This window comes from Vicia villosa, linkage group LG5 (assembly GCF_029867415.1).
Source record: "Vicia villosa cultivar HV-30 ecotype Madison, WI linkage group LG5, Vvil1.0, whole genome shotgun sequence".
Taxonomy (NCBI): domain Eukaryota; kingdom Viridiplantae; phylum Streptophyta; class Magnoliopsida; order Fabales; family Fabaceae; genus Vicia; species Vicia villosa.
The window spans coordinates 74,177,824-74,205,462 of NC_081184.1; the positions used below are offsets into that span (position 1 = coordinate 74,177,824).

Consider the following 27,639-nt stretch of genomic DNA (forward strand, 5'->3'; position numbering starts at 1 on the left):
TACTTAAATCATTCTTTTATTTTTCTAGTATAAGAGAATAAATTATGAGACTTTATTCTATAAAATATCATTGATAGATATTTTTGATTAAATGTCTGATTCATGTTAAGACTTCTAAAATATCGTGAAGGGGATGCGTTGATCCAATTTAGCTAAATTGGTAGGGACAAATTGAATTTAATGTTTGGTGTGAACACACTTTGAAATTTACTTTATACAACTATTACCATGTCATATTCAACTTCTTCTTATTCATGTTTTATAGCCTACCTCTCACACAAGATCTAAAATTAAATATCCTTAAAATCGTCAGTTATTCAAACTTCTTCCTGTTCAAGTTTAAATTTCATATTTTCTCCACCCTTATTTATAAGCAAAAATCTTCTAAATTTTTTGACCTTAAATATAAGCAAAAGTCAACAAATATAGATATATTCAATATCTACTATCATACAATTACTAATCAATTGACCAAACTTACCGATTTGTCCCTTACTCAATTTGCATTTACAAAGGAAAAAGGGCATTTTCGTAATCAACTAAATACACACAAAGTTTGTACCTTTTTCTACTACTTTTCTCATTCTATGTGACAAGTGTTCCTATCTGATTGGTCCAACTTTTTTATTTCAATTTTCCTATTTCTCTCACTTTTCAACATATTCTCTCCGTCTCTTTCTCTGCTCTCACTTTACCTTTCAAACCTAGCAGTTTCTTCACCCTTCAAACCCCTAGCAGTTTCTTCATTGCCGTCATCTCTTTGCAAATCCATTCAACATCTCGTCGGTGAATGTTTTGAATCGAAGGTGAAGTCGAAGATTTGAAGACTTTTTCGACAATGTTTATCAGATGCTCTTGATTTGAAGACTCTTAGTGAAGGTACCCACGTTTTTATGTTTTTATTTCTCTGAAGATTTTGTTTCGATTTGGGGATTTAGGGTTTATTCACTTGATTAAGCATTTGAGATCACTTTAGCAACGACATGACAGTATGTCACTTTTTAATATAACATCTTCAATTGGATTTTGCAATATAGTTTTTTATGGCATGTTTTTACTTTCGAGCTATCTATGCAAATTCCTTACTTGGTTAAGTGGTTTAGCAACCTATGCAAACTCAAGCACTAAATGAGGTGATTTTAATTTATTTTAACATGTTTTGTGTTTACATTTTTGTGTGCTAATATATGATTTTCATTCTTCATTGACTAGGTCATGGATGTTTTGATGTCACTGCAACAATCTCAATTGGATGCTGATGATCCAACTACAAGCTACCTGTTATAAGTATAATCCTTTTTTCCTTCCATGCCCTGTCTGTTCAGGTTTACTTTCCCTGTCTGTTCAGGTTTACTTAACTATCTATTCAGATTTTCTTGATTATCGTGATTCTTATGGACTGTGCATAGATGTGTTACTGAATTCACAATTATACAGCGCAGTTGAAATTAGCTTATGCTGAAGCTTCATCTAAATTAAACTGTAAGTGTAAGCATTTACTGATTATATATTATTAATTGTTTGTTTCGTTTGAAGATAGGTTCTAGAGTTTACTTATTTTCCTCTCCCGATTATAGATAATTTGACAGAGGCATTTTTGTTTGTCGCATTTTGTCGGGGATGTACATCAGATCTCAATGCTTCTCAAGTTTCAAACGCCACGTAAGTTCTTCAATGCCTTTTTCTAGCTGGTCTTTGGCTTCTTTAAGTTCCTCTGTATAACTTGCATCCATTCTGAGCATGAGTTTCATTGTAGGAACCAAGGTTGTCAGAATCGAGAGTTTACTTTGAATCGAAAGAGTATAGTAAGATCGAAAAATCGTAAATCGCAACCAAAATCGGTGGATTCTACTCAAATCGTTTTGTTGAATCGAAAGGGGAAATCAAGATCGCATAATCGAAAATCGCAACCAAAATCGATGGATTCAACTCATAATAGTCTATAACTACATAACTATATATATACACATTAACCTGTTAGCCATAGTCCATATTAGAAACAATTATTATCCCAGATTAGTCAATTATTAGCCCAGAACAGAACAATTATTAAACGGGTCGCCTTTACCCATTCTAAAATTACCCACACAAAAAAAAAACCAAAATCGGTGGAATCCATATAAAATCGCGGATTTTGCTGCGATTTTGTGCGATTTTATTGGGATTTTGCTCTGGATTAGGATTCTACTCACGATTCAGATCGTTTAGGGTGAGCAAAATCGCAAAATCCATGGATTTTACGATTCTGATCGCGATTCTGATAACAGTGGTAGGAACCCTTCTCCTCTAATTACAAAATGTAACTTGCTGGCAAAAATGAGCATGGATTTGAAAAACAGCTTTTGTTTGTTTTCTAAGTAAGATTTCATGGTAATGTATCTTTTGATTTTTTTTCCAGAGTTGCTGCTTCACGTCGATACCGCCCGTGAAGCTTCCGGACCAATATGTAATTTAGAATGGCTTATAACATTAATACAAACCAGTTATAATGAATGCTTATATTATTTGCTCACTCCTTGGAAGTTTTGTGCATTGGTTTGTATCTATCTCAATCTGTATATATTATTTAAGGAATGGGATCCCAATACGATTCGAGATATTTGCTTCTTACTTTATAGAATAGGTGTCATATTTTCCATATTTGATTCATTATAGATTCAAAATGTTATATGAAAGCGCATAAACACGTCAATGCTATTTGTAGGTGAGTCACATCTCCGTGTTGTCGCCCAATCGTATGGGCTTGAATGACAAGGATATTGTTGCACTGTATGGGGCACATACACTGGTGATTCTTCTTTCGTATATATCTTTTTATTACATGCTGTGATTGCAGAATTATGCTGGCAAGATGCTGTGACGAGCGTGTTGTTACTGTATACAGTTCGAGTGGCGAGACGAATGCTTTTGATGATGGTGGTAAGAATGTGTCTCATGCGGAAGATGCTTTGTTTAAGATTCATGATAGAGTGGTTGCTGAGGAATTACACAGTGATCAGGAGGAAGAATGCGGTCCTCAAGTGACTGCTAGGCTGTTAGTGTCGGCTGTCAGATAGGATGTGTTCTTGGAAAAAGCGGGCAGATTGTTCAGACCATGCGCAGTGAAACTAAGGCTCATATTCGTATACTTAAGGATGACCATATGCCTCTATGTGCCTTGCGCTCTGATGACCTGGTGCAGGTTAATTTTATTCAAATTACATTATACTCATAGTTCTTTTTAGTTATTAATTTTCTTTCCATGAATATAAGTTCTATTTCAAATTACTATAGATACATTTTTTTTTCTAATCTATCCATAGTAAATAAATATCTTGGAGGATGAAAAGTCATAGCCAAACACATTCATATGCATAAGTTTATTTTAGGATCATTCATAAACATAATGGACAGACAAAATACACTACCTATTTTTCTTAATCTATATGAGAATTGAAAAACAGGCTCACAATTAGGGACGGAGGGAAAGAAGAGTGCGTCTGTTAGAGTGGAGAATTATTATTAATTAGATAAATTAGATATTAAGTTAATTTAGTATTTAATATTAGTTAGTCTTTATTTTAAGTGTGGTTGAATTGGGCTCTTTTAATGTTTGGGCTTTTATTTGACTATCCATTAAGAATACTATATATGTAGTGTCTTTGACACATCTAGGGATATGAATGAAATCAAAAGTTATGTTTTATCTTTATTTTCTTAGCTTAGTTTTATTTGTCTTGTAGTTTTAGAGTTTTTAGTAACTTTGTTAGGGTTCTTGAATTTGCATCCTAACAATTGGTGCTTTCATTAATGCACTCAATTTCCCTTCCATGGCATATTCATACTACAATCATCCATTTTATCCTACATTCACTCACTCACATTATTCCACTCCAACCATCATTTCTGCTCCACAAAACCCACATCCTCCATGTTACTATTCATTCTCAAATCCTCCATTTTCAACTTTCACTCCATACCAACAACATATACCTTCTGCTCCACCTCAATCTCAACCTCAAAATTTCTTCTCACAGCCAGAAACACTTCACTAGCTAGAAATCCTAAAACAATATATAACAGAAACTCATGAGATCTCAACTAAATCTAGGAAAGAGTTGAAAGAACAGATTCAAAATTTGAGTTATTCTCTCAAAGCATCACAACTTGCTTTCAAAGAAAGATCTCAAAATCTTTCTGATTCATTAAAAAAATCACAAGAAAAAGTGAAAGAAACATATGTTCAGAGCACTTCCGAAAAACAGATGGAGGAAGAAAAAGCAGTCGAAAATTCTCATTTACCGAAGTGTTCTCAGGCGACAGTTCCGATTTCTTCTTTGGCAATAGTTCTGAAATCTTCTCCGGCAATACTTCCGACATCATTTTTGGAAAAAACTCTTGTGTCACTTTCGGCAAAAACTCCAGCAATCTTTTCGACAAGATCTTCGGCAAAATATTCGTTCTTATACAACAGATTCGAAGAACAATCACCGTTTAAGACTTCGTTGAAGAAAAAGTGTTTTTGCAAAGTTGCCATGACAAACACACTTCTACAACATTTCTTCTCAAGCTTCAATCTATTTGGTGTTGCAATTTTTATTTTTGATCCCGGCGGAATGACAACAAGCTCGTCAATCTCCACCGTCCTTTGCAATCCACCGGACAAATTGATAACTCACCTTATATGCCACCGAAACCGAAACCATGAAATAGCTTTAGTGCATAGTGAAAGCATATTCGCCAATGTTTTGGAAACTGTGCCCTTATTTTCAACCTTGGAGACAATCAATTTATTTTTTTTCTCAACCAATGCACTGGGTGTGGCAGCCGCCACTTCATTACTTGTTGTTTTGGATAGAAAATTATTAGGGTTTGTTTGGAAAAGAATGTGGGCTCGGGTTAAAAAAAATTGAGTCTTGGACCAAAAGCATGTTCACTTAAATTATTAGTTTTTTTAGTGTGACAGGAAGCACTATATTTGGATTGGACATTCAAGGGCTGAGAACATGGATTTAAAGGGTTTTTAAGTTGTTTCCATACATCACTATTGGACTAGAGGCACCCGTCAAATTTTTAAATCTCCATATTTGCATCTGAACCTTGAGGACAAGGTTCAAGTGAACCCGTGGGCAATGTTAGAGTGGAGAATTATTATTAATTAGATAAATTAGATATTAAGTTAATTTAGTATTTAATATTAGTTAGTCTTTATTTTAAGTGTGGTTGAATTGGGCTCTTTTAATGTTTGGGCTTTTATTTGACTATCCATTAAGAATACTATATATGTAGTGTCTTTGACACATCTAGGGATATGAATGAAATCAAAAGTTATGTTTTATCTTTATTTTCTTAGCTTAGTTTTATTTGTCTTGTAGTTTTAGAGTTTTTAGTAACTTTGTTAGGGTTCTTGAATTTGCATCCTAACAGCGTCTTTGCCATCTGGATGATTTGATTTTTTCAGCATTCGTATGCAACTATGCACCCTGCTTTAGTAGTTGTTTGAAAAATTGAAATTTTGAGTTTTATGTTGGTTACTTTTTTAATTCATATTTATGTAGCTTTTATTTGTGTACAACATGCTTTATTTTATATACAACTATCTATATTTCAACTTCACATCGGCTTCCAATATTTACCTGCTATGTTGTTCCCTATTTCTTCTCATATCGGCCGCGTTATTTCTCATATTGGATTTCTGGCGATCTGTAATTTTCTGCAATCTGCTATTAATAACACTATTAGTGTTATATCTGAGTAAAAAGTTATCATATGCCTAATTTTTGGTTTTAAAACTCCAGATTTCCGGGGATACTGCAGTTGTGAAAAAGGCTTTGCATCAAATTGCATCTCGACTTCACCTTAACCCTTCTCGAACTCAGCATCTGCTTGCGTTTTTTGTTCCTGGCGGATATCAAAGTGGTGGTTCACTCTTGGGTCCAACTGCAGGACCTCCGATCGTGGGGATCACTCCTCTTGCTGGTTCCTATGGGGATATAAAGGTGACACTGGTGACTGGCCGCAGTCTATGTACTCGGCTCCCAGGGATGAAATTTCACCCATGGAGTTTACAATTCGTTTGGTTTGCCCAACTAGAAACCTTGGGGGCGTAATAGGTAAAGGTGGTGCCATAATAAATCAAATTGGGCAGGAATCTGGTGCAACAATCAAAGTTGATAGTTCTGCAAATGAGATGAATGCTTAATAACCATTGCAAGAGGTGAACTATTAATCACCAGTGGGTCATTTTTCTTTTTCATTCTATAAAATTGTGGTAATGTTTGTACTGGATGGATTTGTGAGATTTCATAAAATATCCTAATTACGATATCAATTAAAGGGGAATGTTATTTCCTAGCTTGCAATCTTTGTTTTTCTCTTAAAAAACTTATTTATGTTATATTAATATTTTCTGAGTTATGCTAATGCAGTTCTTTGAAGAAAATTTCTCTCAAACAATAGAAGCTTCCAATGGCGGAGAACTTATACCATATCTTACATTGCTTATTAATAACTTTTATTTTACAACAGGTTTTCTATGTTATGTTAATGTATAGAAAATACCAAGACTTATTTATTCTTTATAATAATATTTTTTTTATTCTAATAGAAAGAAACATTATATAATTTATTAAAATTATTTAATATTTTTAAACACTTATAAATCAAGGTTAAAAATAATTGTTGTTTAACATAAAAATGATTTTATCTATGCGAATGTACGGATATTTAACTACATATTTTTGCTAGGTTTATTTTTGATAATTTTTGTTTGTAATAAATATAATTTTATAATTTTATTTTGTATTATAATAAATTTCTTTTAATTTATCTATCTCACGGGTAACTATCAACATAATATTTATTTTATTTTAATTAATTATTATCTTAATTTAATATTTATTTTATTTTAATTAATTATTATCTTAATTTATAGGATAGAATCTTTATTTTTAAATATTATTTTTATCTCCATCACAATTTTTTTTTGACTTTTTGTATGATTATTTAATATAATTAAATCTATATGAGTATTGTTCATTTTGTAATTAATTAAATCATTTTAAATTTTGCATTTATATTTAAAATAAAAAATAATAAGTTGACACAACACCAAGACTTGTATTCGTATACATACTGTGCATACGTTTTTCATATGTTTATCAAAATAAATTTTAATAAAATTAATAATTTATTTATCTTACGGGTCACTATCAACACAATATTTATTTTAATTTAATTAATCATTATCTTAATTTAAGAGACAGTTTTTATTTTTAAAAATTATTTTAATTACTCATTGTCTCATGTTTTTCTGAAATGTTCACATGTGACTATATCTTTAATGGTTTTTTTAAATTTTATTTACTCTTTAACATTTAGTGATCCCTATCCCTTTCTTTTAATTGTTGTTGGCCCATCAATTATTCAATTCAATACTTGGTCTTACTTTGCTATTGTGTTTTTGACCTATCTTAAACCTTTTTTTGTGGATAATTATTTTAACTTAGAACCTAATTTCCTCACTACTAATATCTTATTATTAAAAAAAAACATATAGTTAATTTTCATTTTATATATGCAATTTGGTCAAACTTCTTTATTTCATATTTTTCATATGGTTCAAAAAATACTACACAATAAAAATGCACCCGTGCGACAGCACGGGTCTCTGACTAGTATTTATTTCAAAATTATCTCTACATTAATTACTTTTAATATTGTTAGTGGACGATAATTTAAATAAAAATATATTAGTAATATATTCTCTCTTTTACATGAAATAAAATAAATAAATTTACTTAACAATCACTCTTAGGGATGACAACGGGTCGGGTCGGGTGCGGGTTGCGCACTATCCAAACCCGCACCCGAAATCAACAACCGAACCCAAACCCAAAGGATGCTCGGGTGGAAAAATAACACCCATGCCCACACCCATTGGGTTTGAGTTTTTTCACCCAAACCCGAACCCGCAATAAAATACATTTTTTCTACAACTTTCCACAAAATATATATATATATATATATATATATATATATATATATATATATATATATATATATATATATATATATATATATATATATATATATAAGCGGGTGTGATTTCGGATTTCGGGTGCGGGTTTCATACTACCCAAACCCGCACCCGAAATATCGGATGGCACCCGAACCAAACCCAGTCTACTCGGATTTTCACCTATTAACTCGGATTCGGGTACGGGTGAACCCCGCGGATTTGGGTTTTCTTCCCATCCCTAATCACTCTTAGTAAGCGTTTTTTTTTTCTTAGCCGGAACATATTTGGAAAAAGTGAAGTTGAAAGTATAGTATTTGTCTAACAAACACTGTACATTTAGCTAGAGAGGTCCAACATCTTGTATGAAATTAATATTTCCAAAGAAATCGCAAGTGCATGAACATGTCCCATGTGAATAGATGCCCCAACTCGCCGGCATTTGCTGATATTTGTACACGTATAAGACCCTTAAAAATAAACCAACCACTCAAATACTTAATGAGACCAGATACATTAATTGTATAGCATAAATAAATTGTCTTCAAGTTGAAGACGTCTTTGTGTGAAATAAATGTCATCTTTGATGCTACCCTTAGTCTTCAATTCACGCGAGATTTTATGTAACTTTTTCAGCGCATATAAATTTGTTTTGGCATTTACGTTATGGCCACATGCATTTAACTGTAACGCAAAAATATTAGACTGAAGGCTATAAATTGAAGTCAAACTTGAAAACAATTCAAAAGTAAAGATTTTTCGTAAATTTTTTTACTTTTTGGGAGAGAGAGAGAGTAGAAAAGACAATATTATATCTTCTTTTTTGACCCATTTTTTATGGAAAATTGTTGTTATATATACACGTAGGAACCGATGATAATTGATAACATGCATGTTAGACTATTTTCATATGATTTGCAATATGGGAAATGCTAACGAGTGTTCCAGGGGCACTTGTTAAGAGTTTAAAAAGGTAAGCAATACTTGTCTTTAATGTGTTAGAAATGGAAATAACTGACTTTTTTAAATAATAACATAGTTTGTTTTATTGAAATACTTGTATTCAATACATTAGAAATTGAAATAAATAATTTATTTAAGAAATATATTCTTTATATGGAATGCTTAAAGAGTGCCCCTGGAGCACTCGTTAGCACGACCCTTTGCAACATATGGACCCAGCCAGTTGACCAATATCAAAACTCTAGACAAAGTCATTGAATGGGAGTAACGTTGTTTGTGAATGTGCCAAAATTATAAGATTATCTTGCCGATTTTTAGCAGTGATTAGTGGGTATTAACTTCGAGCTTAGTATGTTTTATATAAAACTAACCATAGACATAAATATTATTGCGTTAGATATTAATGGTTTCTTTGATGCATATTATAAAATAGTGACAAAATATGATAATGATTTTTGGATAAGAATATGATATGTTACTCACGTAACACAAAAAATTAAAAATATTATGATTTTTCTGTCATTTTATTTGTTTGATAAACTTTTAATTTTGTGAAAAAAAAATTTAAAAAAAAACTTTTTATAAAAATTTCTAATGAAAATTTTATTTGAATAATTATTTTTAAAATGTGATTAATTTAGGTATTTCATCTATTTATAAAAGAAAAAATTTGGATATCAAAATTTCAAAAAATCACTTAATTTTGAAGCTATTTCAAATAGGTTTTCATAAAAATCATTTTTTAAATACAACTCTTTGAAAAAATTACAATTTTGATTAAGTTTTGGCCTTCAATAATGTATGTTTATGTTATAGGATGTCAAAATTAATGTTTCATTTTAAAAAAAAAACGAATATAAAAAAATTTGTAATATTTTAAAAAATGATTTTGAAAAATCTATTTTCAAAAACACAAAAAAAAAAATCTATTTTTTTTAAAGCCGAAACAAATCGGCCCTAAATTACATCAAACAATCTCTACAATCTCTAAAATCTACAAAATATATACAATATTTTTGTTTTTCATGCACGTTATTCTTGAACCTAAAAGTATAATAGAAAGTAAATGGCCACATAAAAGACCAATGTGTTTAGAGAGTTATATATGGCACCTCTATAATTATACCTTCTATAATTATACCTAGCACCCCTAAGTTTTTTTAAAGTGTTTTATCCTTTAACTAAAAAGTAATAATTAAATGTTCTTAGTTTTTTTTGAAGATTTGACATTTCATACTGGTTTATTCCAACATCTAGTACAAAATTATAAGTTTAGAAAAAAATTGTGATTTTATACCTGATATTTCAAATATTCAATGAAAAATTAAAATTTTACATGATTTTACACCAATTTTTTAAATAAGATATAAAATGTTAAAATTTCTAAAATAATAAAAATCTTGACTCTTTATTTAAAAAGGTATAACCATTAGAAAATAAAGGGGTTCAGTAAAATTTTAAGGCTATCAGATATAATTCTATGTGTTATAACACCAAAAGAAATCAGGAAGTTGTTTTGTTTAGGTACTAAAAATGGATGCTCTAACTCCATGAAGGGACAAAAAATGAAGAGACTTGTAAAATTGTGGATCTTTAGCAGTGTCTCCGCTCTCTTTTATGGTAGCGCGGAATAGACCTGCATGGTTAGCATTCCAGCGTCCAAGTCAGTTCAAGACTTAAGATGAGTATAATAAAATTGGAGATTATAGATTGTGCTTTACTCTTCGCATGTCGACTATTTTTTCACTTTGGGTCGAGTAGAATGGATTTGAGATGGATTGGACCTTGATCGTTTGGGCTTTTGGTCGATTCTGAACAGTTGCCCCCAAGGCTTTACCGGGCAATGAAGGAGTCGAGAAAAGCCTCAAGTATCATTGGTTGTCCTTCATGTCATAGTCTGGTGTGAAATAGAACTAAATAGTTTGGGATCAGATTTTTTTAAGAAATAATGGGGGAAAGCCACATTTAATGTGATCCCATCGATGAAATGCTTCATTACCTATTCCTAACATGTATAAAGACATGACCAGCTAGGGTATGACGCAATTTACAGAGTATTTGAGTGCACTCATGTTGGCATGCTTACATGAATGGAAATCTTATCGTTGTTCTTGTGATCTCTGTTCACAGTTGGTCTTGATATTTCAATTGTTGTTGCTTATAAATAGAGTGAGTTGAGTATTTGGAAGTTTTTGCAGTCTTTTAGCTTTCAAGCTTATAGTTACTTTCCAGAAAATATCCTCATTCCTGTTTTTCCTAATAACATCACTAGAAGTGATTTAGAACTTCGCTTAAAGCTTTTGCCTTTTCCATTCTTCCTTCTTCGTTAATCTCCCATAATCAGGCTTCTGGTTATTCATGATGAGTGATAATATTGTTAATTCAATGAGCAATTATAAAGTGGAAACTTCATCTAAGTCTTCCCCTGAACCTTCCCACCATTCTCTTAGTACTGATCACATAAGACCGAAAATCATATCCATAATTAATGATTATGACTAAGAAGGGATATATGGGAATTCCATTGAGGAAGAAACTTCTTCTTCTGGATCGTTAGGCGCCCTCATATTAGATGTTGGCGGAAAAGTAAATCGTGTTGAAGTCCCTATGCCCCGCGCAACATGTTAAAGGAGGAGATGAAAGCTAACTTTCAATGGAGAGAACGCGCTAATTAAAGATTTCATTTATCTCCATGTGAAGGCAGAAGGTCGTGAGCCTGGCGATGCTGAGATGGTGGAACACTTAAATCTTCAACATTTTGTGGTTGTGTCGGAGTATGATTGGGCAGACGCAAAGGTAGCATGTACTTCTTTGACTCTAAGTACTTAGGCCGCCCAAAGAGATGCTAAGATTAAGGCCAGTGATCCTTCCAAGTGGTTGGTCCTTCTGGTGCCTAGGGAAAAGAGGATATGCAGTTCTTTTGATGATTGCATGGTCCCGCTCTATGAGTACTTATTTACAAGAATAGGACTTCGGTTGGCTTTTTCTAAATTTGAGGTAGTCATCCCCAAACATTTAAAAGTTGCTCCTTCCCAACTTCATTCAGGGTCATGGGCATATATAAGGGTATTTTAACTATGATTCGAGCCCAAACCCTTGAATCCCCCCTCTTAATTTATTCTTAGATATTTTCCACATGAGGCATACTTCCTCAAATAACTTTCGCAATCAGTGACTCATTCACTTCCATCTGTTTAACCATTTGTTGGCCGCTTTATTCTAGTATGTGGAGACTTTCTTGGTTGTTTCTATTGGTGAAGCCCCTCACCCTTACAATTCACTATTTTTTCTATTATTTCCTTATTGATTCTCGTTGGTACTATCACTTTTCATATCCAAAATTTAGGTCCAAGCTCCACTTTAACCAGTTTTCTTATTTCTATTGTAACAAGTGATGCTTTCTTTCTCTGGGTGAGGAGACGATGAAGAAGGAAATGCTATCTTGGTTTCAAGGGCTTGGCTATGAGGACGGGTTCGGTCCTTGTGAGGTTTCTTCCATCGATGTGAGTAAAAAGTGAATTGATACTGTAATACGGTGAATTGACTTTTTTATCGAAATGTCGCGGTTAAGCATGAGTTGCCACCGACTTTTATTTTATCCAAATTAATCAGAAAGGCTAAAAGAACAGGAAAAACCTTTTAAATAAAAACTGAGTTCGGGGGTAATTATGCAAAGGGAAGGTGTAAGGAACCCCTTGCATCCATGGTTTTCCATGGGCTCTTAATTGCTTTGCTCTTTGAGTTCAGAAATGTAGAAGAAGAGAATACGGACTTTAGCTCGTAAATTAGCGTAGCCATATTGAAGGTTCGTGAAAAAGTGTAAGAAAAAGATTTAAGCCAGAGCAAGGCAATTAGGAGCAATTACCTTAATGTTTGTAGAAAAAATTCTTTTAGCCTTTCAGGGTGAAAGAGTCTATCCTTGCCATAAGGGGGCAGGAAGTCTTTCATTTGGATGTATATGGGTCATCGAGTTATCGTTCGCCAAAGATTGTTCCTAGCCATAGAGGAGGCAGGTAGTCTAAGGGAAGGATCAGAATAGCCATCTTCGTTAGGCAACCAGAGGATACCTCAGCCCTTCGTAGGCAACTTCCGAGGGACGAGATCATATTTAGTGTATCGAAGGCAGCATCATTAGGGAGGGACTTATGATCTTTTCATTAGTCGAGGCAACATGGCTGAGGTATCCTCGTATTCGAGGGACATGGCTATTCTGCAAAAAACATAAGGCAACAAGGCAACAGGCAACAGGAGAGGTTACCAAAAAAGGTGTGCGTGGGTGCAAAAATCATGTGATTAATTCAGAAATTTAATCTTATAATTAGTGATGCTAATTTAGTTCAAGGCTTGCACTCCCTAAGATTACTAACCAGGCAGTTAATATAATATACAGTTTTAAGTGCCTTCAAGGTCACACAATACAACCAGGGAACAGTTACATAATCAGCCATGGGGAAGGGGAAAAAAGGCAATAAACTTAAACCCCAATAGGGTTTGACATAAGTAATAATTTAAAGAATAAATTAAAATGAGTGAGGTTTTAGGGTTACCGACTAATCGAGCTTTGACGGTTGGTTAACCCTGAAAATTGGAAAAGGAAAAATAAACAGAAAGGGTGAGTGTATGCGGATTTCATTATCATTTGAGAGTAAACCCTAATTTTAAATAAAAAAGGCAAAATAACAAATATTTAAATAAGTGTAGAATCAGGACTTAGCTTTTGATCTGATATGGCGCGTAGTCGGACGAACCCTGATGGTAACCCTGAAAAACTGCACAAAGAAAATGGCAAAAATTTAGTGTAGGCATGATCTTCGTAAACCCTAATTAGGGTACGAATTAACTATGATTAATAGAATAAATAAAATCAATTTAATTAATTATTGTTTTTCAACCTAATTAATTAAATCGGTGAAAAGAAGGTTTCGATTAAATACCTAACCCTAATATTTATTTTTAATCAATGAATAAAAATTAAACAAACAATTTTAATCAAATTAAACTAACTTAAAATAATTAAAAATCAAATTATTAAAATAAGCAAATATTTTACTTATTATAATATTTTATGAAAAAAAATAATTTTTGAAGAAAAGCTTTATTTTGTAAAGAATTTTTAAGGATTTATATATATATGAAATAATTATACAAAATATATATAATAAAATAAAAAACACAAGTTTATAAAAAAAAAAAAATAGAAAACTTAACTTTTGATTCAGTGTGGTGGGGGTCGAAGGTGCACGGTGGTCTTACGAGCTAGTGGGCGTTGGATTCATCTCTAAGGTCATCCAAGGGCCTTGGAGCGAAGGCATATCATGGACCTTCATGCAGTAATGCGCATTGGATCCAGATACAGTTTTAAAAAAAAGAAAGAAGCGAGAGCGAGGATCGAACCCCCTCCCTCTCATATAAACCCTACACGCTCCCTGCTAGTTGTCGCTACCGCGAAAATTAACAGAGTCGCCACTAACATATTTATCCTGAAAAGGAAGGGAATGCCAGCAAACCAAAAAACAAAACAACGGTCTCACGACCAGAGAAAAAGGGTAAGGGAGTCGGTTACGCGAGGGGAAGGTACTAGCATCCCACGCCCCCATCGTACTCGATGGTATCCACGCCTGTGTCTAGATCTATGGGTGTGTAACAAACCTACGCTAATCTGGACTAAAATGAATGCAGAATGTAGGGAAAAGAAAGGATTATGCTCGCACGGGCCCTACCCCGCTGCCTACGTATCTGTTTTGCAGAATCAGAGCTACCGTAGCTCGGCTAACTAATTTCTGTTTGTTTTGTGTTTTTTAGGTGAACGAGTTACATTGACACTCCGCTGTTCGACCTTTGGAGACTTATGCTGGGAATGGAGCGGAAATAACAAGCTCTTAAGAAAAGAAAATCAAAGAGTGTGGTTTGTGTTTTAAAGAATGCATGAGGAAGACCTAAGCTAAGCGGGTAAGCTTGCTACCTAATGTTATCATACAAAGGGTACAAGTCTAAGCTAAGCTATCAACCTACGAGGGAAAAGGGAAAGCACACAAATAGCACACAAACGAGCATCCGCTCGTAAAGCAAACAAACCAACGGTACTGACCGAGTGGTAGAAAAGCGGTCCCGCCATAGCCAAGGGGAGCAACTCGACCCAAGTCAACCAAGCATTAGACCTCGCGAAAATGATCGGGCCATAGACAAGAGGAGCGGATCCCTCTCAGCAACCAAACCGTCACGGATCGTAAAGGAAAACGGTGCGTGCGTACACCGAGCATCAACGTCGAGCGACGCGGGCTATAGGAAATGCGGGGGTCCGATTGCATGAACCCTTTTCCTGACATACTCGATAACAAGATCTTGTGCAGGTTCAGAAGCGAGCAACGCGTAGCGTGCGCATAATGAACGGACTCGATGAGACTAGGCAGGGGTTGATTGCTAACCCTTTCCGCATGCCTTCCATGAGGACTTAACGGAGTGCCATATAGGACTTATTACACCGTGACTCCCTGCCGCAAAGCACAAATATAAACACATCAACAAAAACAGAGCCTCTTTCGAGGGCTTGGCCAGATGCATGTCTAGGTCCTACTTCTCATGTTAAAGGATGATGCGAGAAAATGATAAAGTGCATGAAAAATAAAATGAAACGGAATCAATACCAAACGGATGATGATCCGTAAACTAAAGCGAAGAGAGCAAGGAAACTAGGATCCCGCGAGCGAGCTAGCAAAGTGAAAGCAAATAGTCAGCACACCGATTAGCTATGAAAGCACACAAAGGTCGACATGCGCGTCGAGCATAATCACAATACACCTGCAAGAGGAACAAGCAATCCAAACAAGCAGATATAAAGTAATAGAAACGTGTCTCCAGGATGAGAACACGACACGAGTGAATGAAACTGTGTCTCGCAAATGAAGCGGAACAGTCAAGCAATGAGTTTTGATCGATGATTGTCCAAATACCTCGCACACTAGCACACAAGTTAGAGATAACAACATATCGCAATCGGAATTGCGTTATTTGAATGATAAGCTAAATCGGAAATGGATAACGGAATAGAGAATGAAAACATAGAGAAAGCAAACAAGAAGAAACATGGGATAATAATCAAAAGCAAATCAAATATGCATACCGAAACTACGAAAGTCAAAACAAGTATTTACATGCACAACGATACACCGAAACGGCGAAACCGGTAAAAATGATAAAAAAACTAAACTTGTCGGAATTAAACCAAAATTTTATGGTAAGCTAGAAACGTGCCAAAGAACTCAAATATGCGGTCGGAATTTACAAAATCGGCTCGAAAGCACGATTTTCGGAACAGGGGCAGTAGCGAAAACGGTAAAAAAAGTCGGCCGAAACCGAAAATAAACCTCACCATCAGCTCCGGAATCATTATTCTACTCAAGAAACATTATTCACATTCGCAAAAATTCAACACGGTTCAAGAGTTATGACATTTTGAAATAAAGCCGACACACCGCGCGCGTTATGGAAAAATTTGGAAAGAAAGCAAATAGCATGGTATAGCAGCAAGTTCCAGAACTTAGAGGCATTTATTAACACACAAGAAAGCTTTACTATCACTTAGAAACAACCAACAAATAACACCTCAAAGCCTAGGCAAAATTGCAACAAAACTCAAGTTCATGAATTGTGGAAAGTGAAGTGTAGTGTGGGATATCAAGTAAATTTGCTGCACTATAATAGTGTTAGAACAGTCCCAAAATACTCAAGAAACACACATAAACTCAATGCAAAGCCTCACATAAATTGGCAAAAGATGACATACATTTACAAGTGAAAATTGGACATGAAAGCATGTTTTTAAGTGGTAGAAACAACTCAAATACAACCAAAATCAACTCACTTTTTATGAAACATTTTCTATATGGTAAAGCCCAAGAGTCAAAACAAATATTAGATTATCATGAACCATGAAACAAGTGTCAACCAAACTATTTTCTACCACATTTTCAACAATCAACAAAACCAAACACTAAACCACTCTGTCGCCCACGTGTCTAGAGAGAGATTCTCTATCCTCTCTCTAAACTTATCGTGTTTTCCTCTGTCCCTATCCGATTTAGGGTTTGTGACGGCCGCTTATTACTATTCCACCAGGCAATCTAGTTCCACCAAATCCATTGTGATTTCTTGCCCCGTCTCTAAGGCGGTTAGTTTCCTTATACTTCCTGTCTCACTCTCTCTGAAGGGGTACAGATCTATTCAGGGTATCAAAGGATAGGAGGTTGGGGAAGATGGAGAGATGGAAGCAAATTCAATTCTCGAAGGAGGAGGAGGAGGGAGTCGAAGTGGTAATGGAAGAGGGTAGCGAAGAGGATACTTTTCAGCGAACACTAGCCGGGAAATTATGGACAGAGAGTAGCTTCAACACAAGAGCGTTTAAGAGTACAATGGTGAATGCCTGGAAGCTGAAGAACCCAGTAGAGATACAAGATCTGAATAAGAACTTATTCCTCTTTAAGTTCGCAACGAAGAGGGATCTGGAGTACGTGATAAAAAGTGGTCCGTGGAGCTTCGATAGAGCTTTGCTGGTTCTGAAGAGGGTAACAGGGGAGGAGCAACCATCAAATCTTACTATGAACTATGGTACTTTCTGGGTCCGAGTTTATGATCTTCCATTAATGCTGCGGTCTGAAGCTACTGCTAAGAAGTTAAGGAATATACTAGGTTCATATGAAGAGATGGATATGAAGGATGCTCATCGGATTGGAAGATTCCTAAGAATCAAAGTCAACATAGATCTTAGGAATCCACTGAAAAGGGGAACAGTTGTGAAATTCAAAGAGAAAAATCTGAGAGTACTTTTTAAATATGAAAGATTACCCACTTTCTGCTTTATCTGTGGGAGAACCGGCCACCAACTCAAAGATTGCGAAGCACTGGAGGATCTTAGTGAAGAAGGATTCGAAGACATCGAAGAGCAGGAGTTGGCTTACGGTCAATGGTTGAGGGCCTCACTGTCGCTACCGCGAAAAATGGATCAGAGTCGCCACCAATATATTTATCCCATAAGGGAAAGGAACACCAGGAAACCTAACTCAGAATAAGAACAAGGTCTTTCGACCAGAGAACAGGGCACGGGAGTCGGTTACACAAGGGGAAGGTGCTAGCACCCCTCACGCCCATCGTACTCGATGGTATCCACCTATGTTTGTTTCTATCTAAAGGGTGTCTAATGTCTAAAACCTAAATGCGAATGAATGCAAAAGAAATACGAGGAAAAGAAGGAATTATTTACAAGTGTGCTCGCTTAGGCCCCGCGACCCAATGCCTACGTATCCCTTACAAGGAATCAGAGCGACCGTAGTTCGGCTCAAGATTTTCTATGTTTTTGTGTTTTTTAGGTGAACAGAGGTTAAAGTCGCACTCCACGATGCTCGACCTTCGGAGACTTATACGCCTAATTATGGAATGGATTCAACATGTTCTTAAGAATGCCACGAGGGCGAGAGATAGAAGAGAGTTTGAGCGTTTCGAGGAAATCCCTAAAGCAAGGGAAACTCGAGTTACTCTTTGGTTTGTGTCTTTTAGAATTTGGGAACTTACGCCCGAATGGAACCCTAAAGCAAGGGAGATCCAAGCACTCGAATGATTCCCTAAAGCAAGGGAGATTCAAGCTTCCATTCCCTTTTTAATGATTTTCACTTTTTTATTAATGTTTTAAGTGTTTTCTTTGTATTTTTTAAAGGGGATTTTATTTCAAGTATTTATTAAATGGATTAAAGTTGCAAAGAAAAAGAATGAAAAAAGAGGGGGACTAGCCTATTTTCTAAACCTAGAATTATTATTGTTTTGTCTAAATCCTAATGTTAACATAGTGACTAAATTCTAAAAAGGAGCATACTAATGATATTAACAAGGTAGGCCAAAGGTATGGCCAAAAATACAAGCAATAGAATCATACAAGAATCACACAAAAATAACATGGAAATAGCGCAAAAGTAATTCAAGCATAAATGCAAAATTAAACTAAAAGTACTATTTTTTATGGCATTTTTATGAAAGAGAATTCAAAGGATTAATGTCAAATTTACCCTAAAAATCTACTATTTTTTTATGAGCTTTTTAATGTCAATGATCACCTAAAAATCTAACAAAATATTAAAGGTGACTATTTATTCTTTTATCAAAAAAACTAACAAAGAAAATTGATTTTTATATGTCATTTTTATTACATAAAAATCTAACAAAAATTATGATTCTAACTATTGTTATTACCTAAATATCTAATGAGAAAAATATGATTTTACATGTTTTTTATTATCTAAAAAATGTAGTAAAAACAACTAAGTAAAAAACCTAAAATCTATCAATTACATGGGCTCAGGGGGTGAATACTGAAATTAGTGGTGCATAGAGTAATTAGGGGCGCAGGCCTACAAGCAGATGGCCCAAACAGTTGTTTTTGTTCAGATTTGCTTGCAAAAAACGGTGCAGTGGGCCTTCAGGGGGTGGAATCAGTTTCGTGTGGCCCATGGAGTTTATTCAGTCTTTGATCCAAAATAACAAAATTGACAATTAATAAAAAGAAAATAAAAAAGAATGTGAAATTGGGAAATTAGGGTAAACCTGTGAGCAAATTTCAAGTTGTTCTTCTTTGGCCGAAGCAAATGACCCTTGAATCTCCTTCGCCGAAAAACACTCGCAGCGCCGCCGTGATGACCACGATACAATGGTCTTCGTTCCTCATTCCGCTCACTCTTTTCTTCTCCGAGCTTAGTTATCCGAACCCCCACTCCGTTCTTCTCCGATTTGAACTTCCCGGTTTCCTCCGCTCGCCCTCTCCGACTCAATCTTTTGCTCGGTTCTTGAAAGTGCTTGTTGTATCGAAGATTATGACGGTGAAACAGATTGTTATGCGAGGCGAAGATTGTTGCGATGCGTACTGTTGTTGAAGATGAGGTTGGAGAATGATTCGGTGATGACGATACCACTGAAGATCGTCAAAGGAGATTGATGACGTTGCAATTGCAAATTCGCGGAGATTGCGGTGATGTCATGGATGATTGAAGGCGTTGATGAAGATGATGATGAAACGTGATGATGAACGAGACTATGAAGAATGCCGGCTCGATGATGATGATGATGCAGAGGTGTTGTTGAAAGCTGAGCGATGGCTCTGAGATGATGAAGATTGAGTGCGAAAATTCAGAGAGTTTGTTACATCTCTTTCGGTGAGTTTCTTTTCCAATTTTCTCTTTTGTTTTCTGTTCTGAGAATTCTTCTTCTCTTCTGATTTTCTGCTTCTTTTCTGTTGATGATGATGATGAGGTTGTGGTGAGATTGGAGGTGGAAATGGCGTGTGAAGAAGGTGTGGCAGAGTGAGAGGTGAATATGGTGATGAATGAAGTGGTGAGGAATGGGCGTGAAGAAATTGCAGAGAGAGAGAGAGTTATGAATTGAGAGTGAAAGAGTGAAAATGGCGTCGAGACCTTCTGAAAATGGAGGGAAGAGTGATTTATAGTTGGGCGAAGGTTGTTGAGTTGGTTAGAGATTGGGAGATAAGAGCCTTTGGATTGAAAATTAGTTATGAGCAATGGATGGTAGAGATTGATTCAGTTGGGGACTGATTGAGTTAGTTAGATTCTGTTTTGTGTTAGTTAGAATTGTGGGTAGAAGAGGTTATGATTCTGTTATAAGGTGTTAGGGTAAGTTCACTTGGTTTGGATTTCTGTTAATGTTTGTTACTGAGTTTGGACGTTAGTTAAGAGATTCAGTTAGATGTTAACTGTTGGTTATAGTTAGGGAGCTGCTATTTACTGAGGTGGCTTGAAAATTAGTCAGGAAAGGTTTGGTTTTTTTTTGTATGATTCAGAACTGGTTTTTGTAAGTGGGGCTGATTTTGGTTTGAATTGTGTTTGAATGTTGCAGGGAGTTTATTAGGGTTAACTGATAGGAACCTGTTAGTATTTATGCTTGGGCTGAACATATATGAACTGTAGCTCTGCAATACTTTGAAATTGTTTTGGTCAGTACAACTTCTCATCAAATATATACTATCTTGATGCTCACGTCTGCAAACTGATTCATGAATGTCTTTCCGTCTGCCGGGTATTGGTGGAAGCAATCACAACGATTGGAACATAGCCTTCAGGATCCTCATTCACCCGTTTCTGGAAAGCTTCATTTGCTAGTAAGCTCATGTCACTGAACTGATACTCCCTCTGTTTATGGAACTGGACTAAATGCTTCTCTTTTAACTGTTGCACTGCCTTTGAATGTCGCTGAACGGGTTTATGGTGATAACGCTGCAGGTGGTTTGGATTTGTATGTTTGGTTCATCTTGTTGTAGGTCTGATGTTGTTCCGCCGTAGAGATTTTAATTAGAACAACATGATGCAGGTTATGAGTGAATGTGTGATATGGGACCTGATGTGATAATGCTTGTAGCGTGAGGTTCGTAGGCATCTCGTTGCGACTTGACACAGTAGATCTGAAACTGAATTTACCTTTTGTTGTGCAGGTTTTTTTTTGAACTGAATTTTGTAGACTGGATTATGGTATTGCCCATGTATGTTATCAGCTGCAGCTTTCACAAATGGTGCAGGAACTTTCAGTAGGTTAGCAACATAAGATTAAGTCTTGAGACATGTTTCCTTTTTTGTATTTGCCGTGCTTTGCTTTTTATCTGTTTCTGGTACTGATCATGCGCCTTGTGAATTGCCCTTCTCTGAACCTGAACAAAAGTGTATGTTGCATCCTGTTGAACATATTCGGATTTGTCATGAGATGAGGTTTTGAATTGTGAGCATCTTGGAGTTTGTTTTGGTAATTTGAATGAATGTTACTTGTACTGAAATGAAATGTGTTGTTTATGGACTGAACTTGTCTTTGCAGGGCTTTAGAATGGTGTATCATGTATGGGGCTGATCACCTATGGATTGTGGCATTGCTGATTTTCTCTCCTTTTATACTGAATCGGAAGTGCAAAACTGATTTGTATTGGCTGGCAGCTACATGATTTAGTCGGTTTTGATGCAAGCTTGAGTATGAACAAAAGTCAAGTGATATGAGGTCATGAAGATGGGCAAAAGAGTAGGTTTAGGATAGTTGATGTAAGGTTTTTGTATATGTAACAAAAGATGGAACTTGTTATAGGTTCTTCTTTTTTCATTTTGTATGAATGTATTATAGTTTCTTTTATTTTTATGTAACGTAAATGGCCATAGAATGTAGTATGGATTATGTAATAGGTATTTGAATTTTTGTGATGAATATTGGAATGGAAATGTGAATTGGAATTGAGTGGTTTTGGATCTTTGGCTTGTAATGACTTATTCCAAGTGAGGCCCTTTTCCCACCATTTCCAAATTTGCATCTTGATTGAATGAACTTCCAATTTGAAATGATTCTCAAGACACTTTGTCTCACCTCAAACTCTTGTACAAAATTCAAAGCATATGATTTATAGCATAAGCAGCCAAGCAAACCAATCTCGGATTACATGATAAGACCCCGATGAAATCATAATATGTTGAGATAGCCCATGTAGTGATCATAACAAAATCTTGCAATCCACCGGTAAACCCAAGCATCCAGGCCTAAGAGACCTAATCCCTTAGTCATATACCAGACATCATTTCGCTCTTGATGAAAAGATAAATAAGCCTTTGTTCTAAGACTCATGTGAGACCCCAATTTGCTATGCGACCCTTGATCCCATGCTTTTAGTGTTTTATGATGCATGAGTTATGTTAATGCCCTAATGGAAGGATGCAGATGAAATGCGAAGCCTAAGTCAGTTGGGAATAAATAGGTGGGCAAATTTTGGGGTGCAACAGCTGCCCCTATTTAATCGTCTTAAACCTGAATGTGAGATTGGCGTTAGCCTCTCGAACATTCGAGGTAGAAGAAGATTAAATACTGAAGTACCAAAAAATTTGCGCTCAGAGTAACGGATGGATGTATTATTTCTTTTTCTTTTGGATGCCTCCGCTTAACAAGCTTCGACATGTAACAATGTGATATTCGCATGATACTTTTTTTTTTGGAGTATATGACAAACGTCCACAACACGAAGGTTGGGACACTCACGACTCAAAGTCGGAAACTTAGAACTCACAACTCAAAGATTGAAAGACTCACGACTCGAGGTCGGAAACCCAAAACTCACAACTCAACAGTCGGAATCTCAGAACTCTCAAATCAACAGTTGGAAAACTCACGACTAAAAGTCGGAAACTCAGAACTTACAACTCAACGATTGAAAGACTCACGACTCGAGGTCGGAAACCCAAAACTCACAACTCAACGGTTGGAATCTTAGAACTCTCAAATCAAAGGTTGGAAAGCTCACGACTCGAGGTCGGAAAACAAAGGACTCACAACTCAACGGTTGGAATCTTTACGACAAAAGGTCGGAAACTCACGACTCGAGGTCGGAAAACAAAGGACTCACAACTCGACGGTTGGAATCTTCACGACAAAAAGTCGGAAACTCACGACTCGAGGTCGGAAAACAAAGGACTCACAACTCAAGGGTTGAAAAGCTGACGACTCGAGGGTCAGAAAGCAAAGGATTCACAACTCGAGGGTTGAAAAGCTGACGACTCGAGGGTCAGAAAGCAAAGGATTCTCAACACGAGGGTTGAAAAGCTGACGACTCGAGGGTCAGAAAGCAAAGGATTCTCAACACGAGGGTTGGAAAACTTACGACTCGAAGGTCGGAAAGCAAAGGATTCACAACACAAGGGTTGGAAAACTGACTAGATCTGAAGAGGTATGCCGATAACCATCGGACTTGAACGGAGAGGACTAATCAACATTAAACTTGACCGAAGGATGCCCATAACCACGGGACTTGAAAGAGATGCCAATAATCATTGGACTTGACTAAAGAAGACTGGTAACGACTATACTCCACTGGGGATGTTATTACACACTGGATTTGAAGGTGATGCCAATAAACATTGGTCTTGACACAAAAAAGACTAGTAACGACTAGACTCAAATAAGGAGCCCGATAAACTTTGGAATTTCAGGAAGGAATTGATGCTTGCGGAGCACATGAATTACATGAATCCCTCAGGCCAAAAGACGGGGTGTAATTCCTTAAGAGTGGCAATCATTCAAATTGCCACACACATAGTATGGATTTCAAATGATTGAAAAATGAGATGGGTTGAATGCCCACCCTCATTCGCACTCTATTATGTACGCGGCATGCGGGAAAATAACCAAAACAAGACTAGTAACGACTAGACTCGACACGCGGATGACAGTAACCACTGAACATTCACGGAGATGTTGATGCTTGCGAAGCATAAGAATTACATGGATCCCTCAGGCCAAAAGGCGGGGTGTACTCTTCAAGAGTGGCATTCATTCGAGTTGCCACACACCAAGTATGATTACCCAAATGACTGAAAAATGAGATGGGTTGAATGCCCACCCTCATTCGCACTCTAATCTGCACGCAGCATACGGGAAAATAACCAAGGCAAACTTGCAAGAAGCAAGAGATATCCCTTATGCAAAAGGCAGTAAGGGGACTCACAAAAAGTAAGTACAAAGAGAAGACTGGTGACGACCAGACTCTATTAGATGATGCCAGTAAACACTGGACTTTGAAAGAGGTATTATTACTTGGGGCATAAGAACTACATGGTTCCCTCAGGCCAAAAGGCGGGGTGTAATTCTACAAGAGTGACAATCATTCGAATTGCCACACACAAAGTATGGGTTATACAAACGATTGAGCTCAGCAAACGGGAAATAACCATAGATGAAATGATCTTGGCGAAGAAGGACTTTGTATTCAATCCACACTGGAGAGAGAAAATGAGACTTCCTCTGGGGATATATTACTTTGTGCCTTTGGAGCACGCACAAACTTGGCTTATGCATTGATGCATGTTTGAATTTTTCCATGGCGTAATGTTCCATATACATGGAAATGCTACGCATTTTTGTAGATGCAATGTGAATGCAATGATTACTATATGTAGAGATAATGAGGGCCCTTTAGAGAATATTCCGCTGACTAGTCGATCGAGCTTTGTTTCTGACCTCGGGAGAGGTAAACACGAGGGAGGATCCCCTTACTGTTAAGAACTCTGTGGGGGTGCCAATAGACATTGGACTTTAACTTGCAAGATACACCTTCGTTGACTTGGAGAATGACTTCTGACTTCTCACCATGTGCCATTGCTTGGTGGATTTTTCATGAGGAGATTCCCTCGATTCACCCTGTTACGGATGAGAAACCTTGATGAGGAACTCTTTATGGGATGAGTGGAACAACTCCGAGGAGAAATAAACTCCTATACTTGGGGAGAGGATGAATTCTCAGGAGAAATAAACTCCTATGCTCGGGGAGAGACTTTTCTAGGAGAAATAAACTCCTATGCTTTGATGAATGGAACTAACTCTCGGGGATAGGCATTTGCCTCGAGAAGATCCTTACACCACCATTACTTGAGAAAATTATGCCCCAGCATATTCATACCTTTGAAATATTCTTTCTCTTGATCCACGGATCTTTGAAGAGATTTGTCGAATCTCGACGTAATTGCCCCAAATTGAGTGAGCTTGAGAGATTCCTCGACGTCACTACTTCGGATTGATTGAAATCGAGAGAGAGATTCCTCGACTTGATTAACCCTGATTGGTCGAATTTGAGATGTCGAACCTTGATTTGCTTGCCCCAGATAGGTTGAACTCACGAGAGAGATTCCTCGTCGTGACTGCCCCTGATTATGTACATCTTATCAGAATCCTCGAGTTTTACTTCCCTTAAGATCCCACAAATCGTGGAAGTAACTTTACCACACTCAATAGAGTGTTCAAAACCTCTAGGGTAATCAATCAAAGAGAGTATCCACTGCTCATGCTCAATAGAGTATTCATACCTCTCCCCTCTGGGTAACCAATCAAAAAAGGTATCAACTGATTATGCTCAATGGAGTCTTCAGACAACATGCTTTGATAATGATTTCTTTTTTACTCGACGGAGTCCTCAAGTCTCTTTTACTTTGACACGATCAAGCTCTTCGTGGATTCTCATCATAGAAATTTCCTTGATGTTTAAGCAACTGTTTTCATGCAAAAGAATGTTAATTATAAGAATGACAATTCTAATGCAAAGCCTATGCTAGTCTTGAAGTTTAAACAAACTTTTTATGAGATGAGGTTGCAACCTCTTGTGAATGAAGGATAAAGCGAGCATACGATACCAACATAGATATGTGTTACGCTTTATTGGGAGTCAGGTAATCGTTATCTCATGGGAGTGCGTCTTCGAAATAAACCCTACTTCAATTAGGACTTTTAAGAGTTGTAACTTGGCCTAGGTTTATGTTTCAGAAACAAAGGATTTTTAGGCTCAAAATTATTTGGTGCCCACCCCCTTCGTGATGTTCTCCACTCCTAGGTTCAATTAACTCAACATGAGTGCTCATTCCTCACAAGGAATTTTGAAATGGTTGAGGAATCAATGAGGTTCTTTGGACATGGCGGTCGCTCACCTTTTATTCTTCTGATTCGTTGTCACACGACTTTGTTCTTGCTTTGCAATTTCATCGTCTCTTTTTTTTTGCTTCTTTCGTCATTTTTCTTTTCATCCTTTTTTTTGCCATATTATTTTTTTCGCCATTTTTTTGAACAAGTCGTGTGATCTTGTGTTGCTTTTGATTCGATTGGAGTGATTGCGACTGCTTGAGTCCTTGATTTGATGAAGGATTACCATTGTGGTATCGTCCTCTCTTGGTGGAATAAGGATAGTCATTGCGGTTTTGACATTCCTCAACCTTTTGAAGGATAACCATTGTTGTATCCTTAGATGCATACCCTTTTGGTGAGTTTTGAACACTCGATTAAGTTAAATGAACACTACCCTTCCCCAAGGTTAAAATAAGGGTTTTTTATGATTAGAAAAGAAACTCCTACTTTAAGGCCCAAAGGGGTTAACGAGGGTCTATCTCCCTTATATCTCCGGTGTTTGGGGATTTGAAATAATGTCTGTACATCCTCAGTAGGGTTTTTATTCAAAAGCACACAATTGGAGATTTTTTTGCGTTTTTATCTTTCATCATTCTCCCTCAGCTTTTTGCCTAAGCAAGCATTTGTAAAGTTGGTATCGTAATGCCAAAAACATTTTATGAGTGAAAACGAATGGGTTTCTTCAAGACAAACATAAACAATGCACTTTATTTTCATTCAGAAATTAACAAGTTTTTACATGCTATAAATGCTTAAACAAACAATGAAATGTTACAAATGAGAATGCAATAAAGAAACTAAATGAATGCCATTGTTGAGGAGACTTGACTCTGTTTGGACTTGTTGATCTCGAATACTTTCTGCAGTCTTGATACCCCATTGAGACTTCAATTTATGCATAAAACCTTTTGGAGTGGATGTGGTTGTTCTGAAATCAACGAGGACTTGAATTCTGACTTTGAATGTCCTACCACCTTCAGTTGAATGGTTAGGTGCCCCAGCATTGTAGTCACTTAGAATTATCATATGTTCCTTCCACACCCTTTAGATTACTTCCCAGAAGAATATTCCAACAAAGGCGTACAAGAGTGGTGCTTTTTTGCCTTACTTTAGGGATTCGAGCAATGCAAATGATGCAATACTCAAGATAGACAATGTCTTGCTTATCCCTCGGTCGGGAGCCCCAAATATAGATGCTAGAACAGTAATCACCATTACAAATG

General features: G+C 36.2%; 1 protein-coding gene across 22 annotated transcripts; it reads left to right on the plus strand.

Annotated features, from left to right (window-relative positions):
• The first annotated feature begins 662 nt into the window (after positions 1-662).
• LOC131601756 (uncharacterized) lies at positions 663-6,459 on the plus strand. 22 transcript variants are annotated; one of them, XM_058873639.1, is made up of 7 exons: positions 663-879; positions 1,213-1,325; positions 1,438-1,488; positions 1,578-1,662; positions 2,274-2,357; positions 2,837-3,181; positions 5,778-6,453. In XM_058873639.1, exons 2-6 carry the CDS (start codon positions 1,253-1,255, stop codon positions 3,054-3,056), a joined length of 513 nt encoding a protein of 170 aa, XP_058729622.1. In that variant the 5' UTR covers positions 663-879; positions 1,213-1,252; the 3' UTR covers positions 3,057-3,181; positions 5,778-6,453. The 22 variants fall into 22 exon arrangements, 11 of the variants coding, with proteins under 11 accessions (XP_058729622.1, XP_058729620.1, XP_058729624.1 ...); XM_058873637.1 differs by having other exon boundaries at positions 664-879; positions 1,213-1,348; positions 1,443-1,488; positions 5,778-6,454; XM_058873641.1 differs by having other exon boundaries at positions 664-879; positions 1,213-1,348.
• Positions 6,460-27,639: the final 21,180 nt, after the last annotated feature.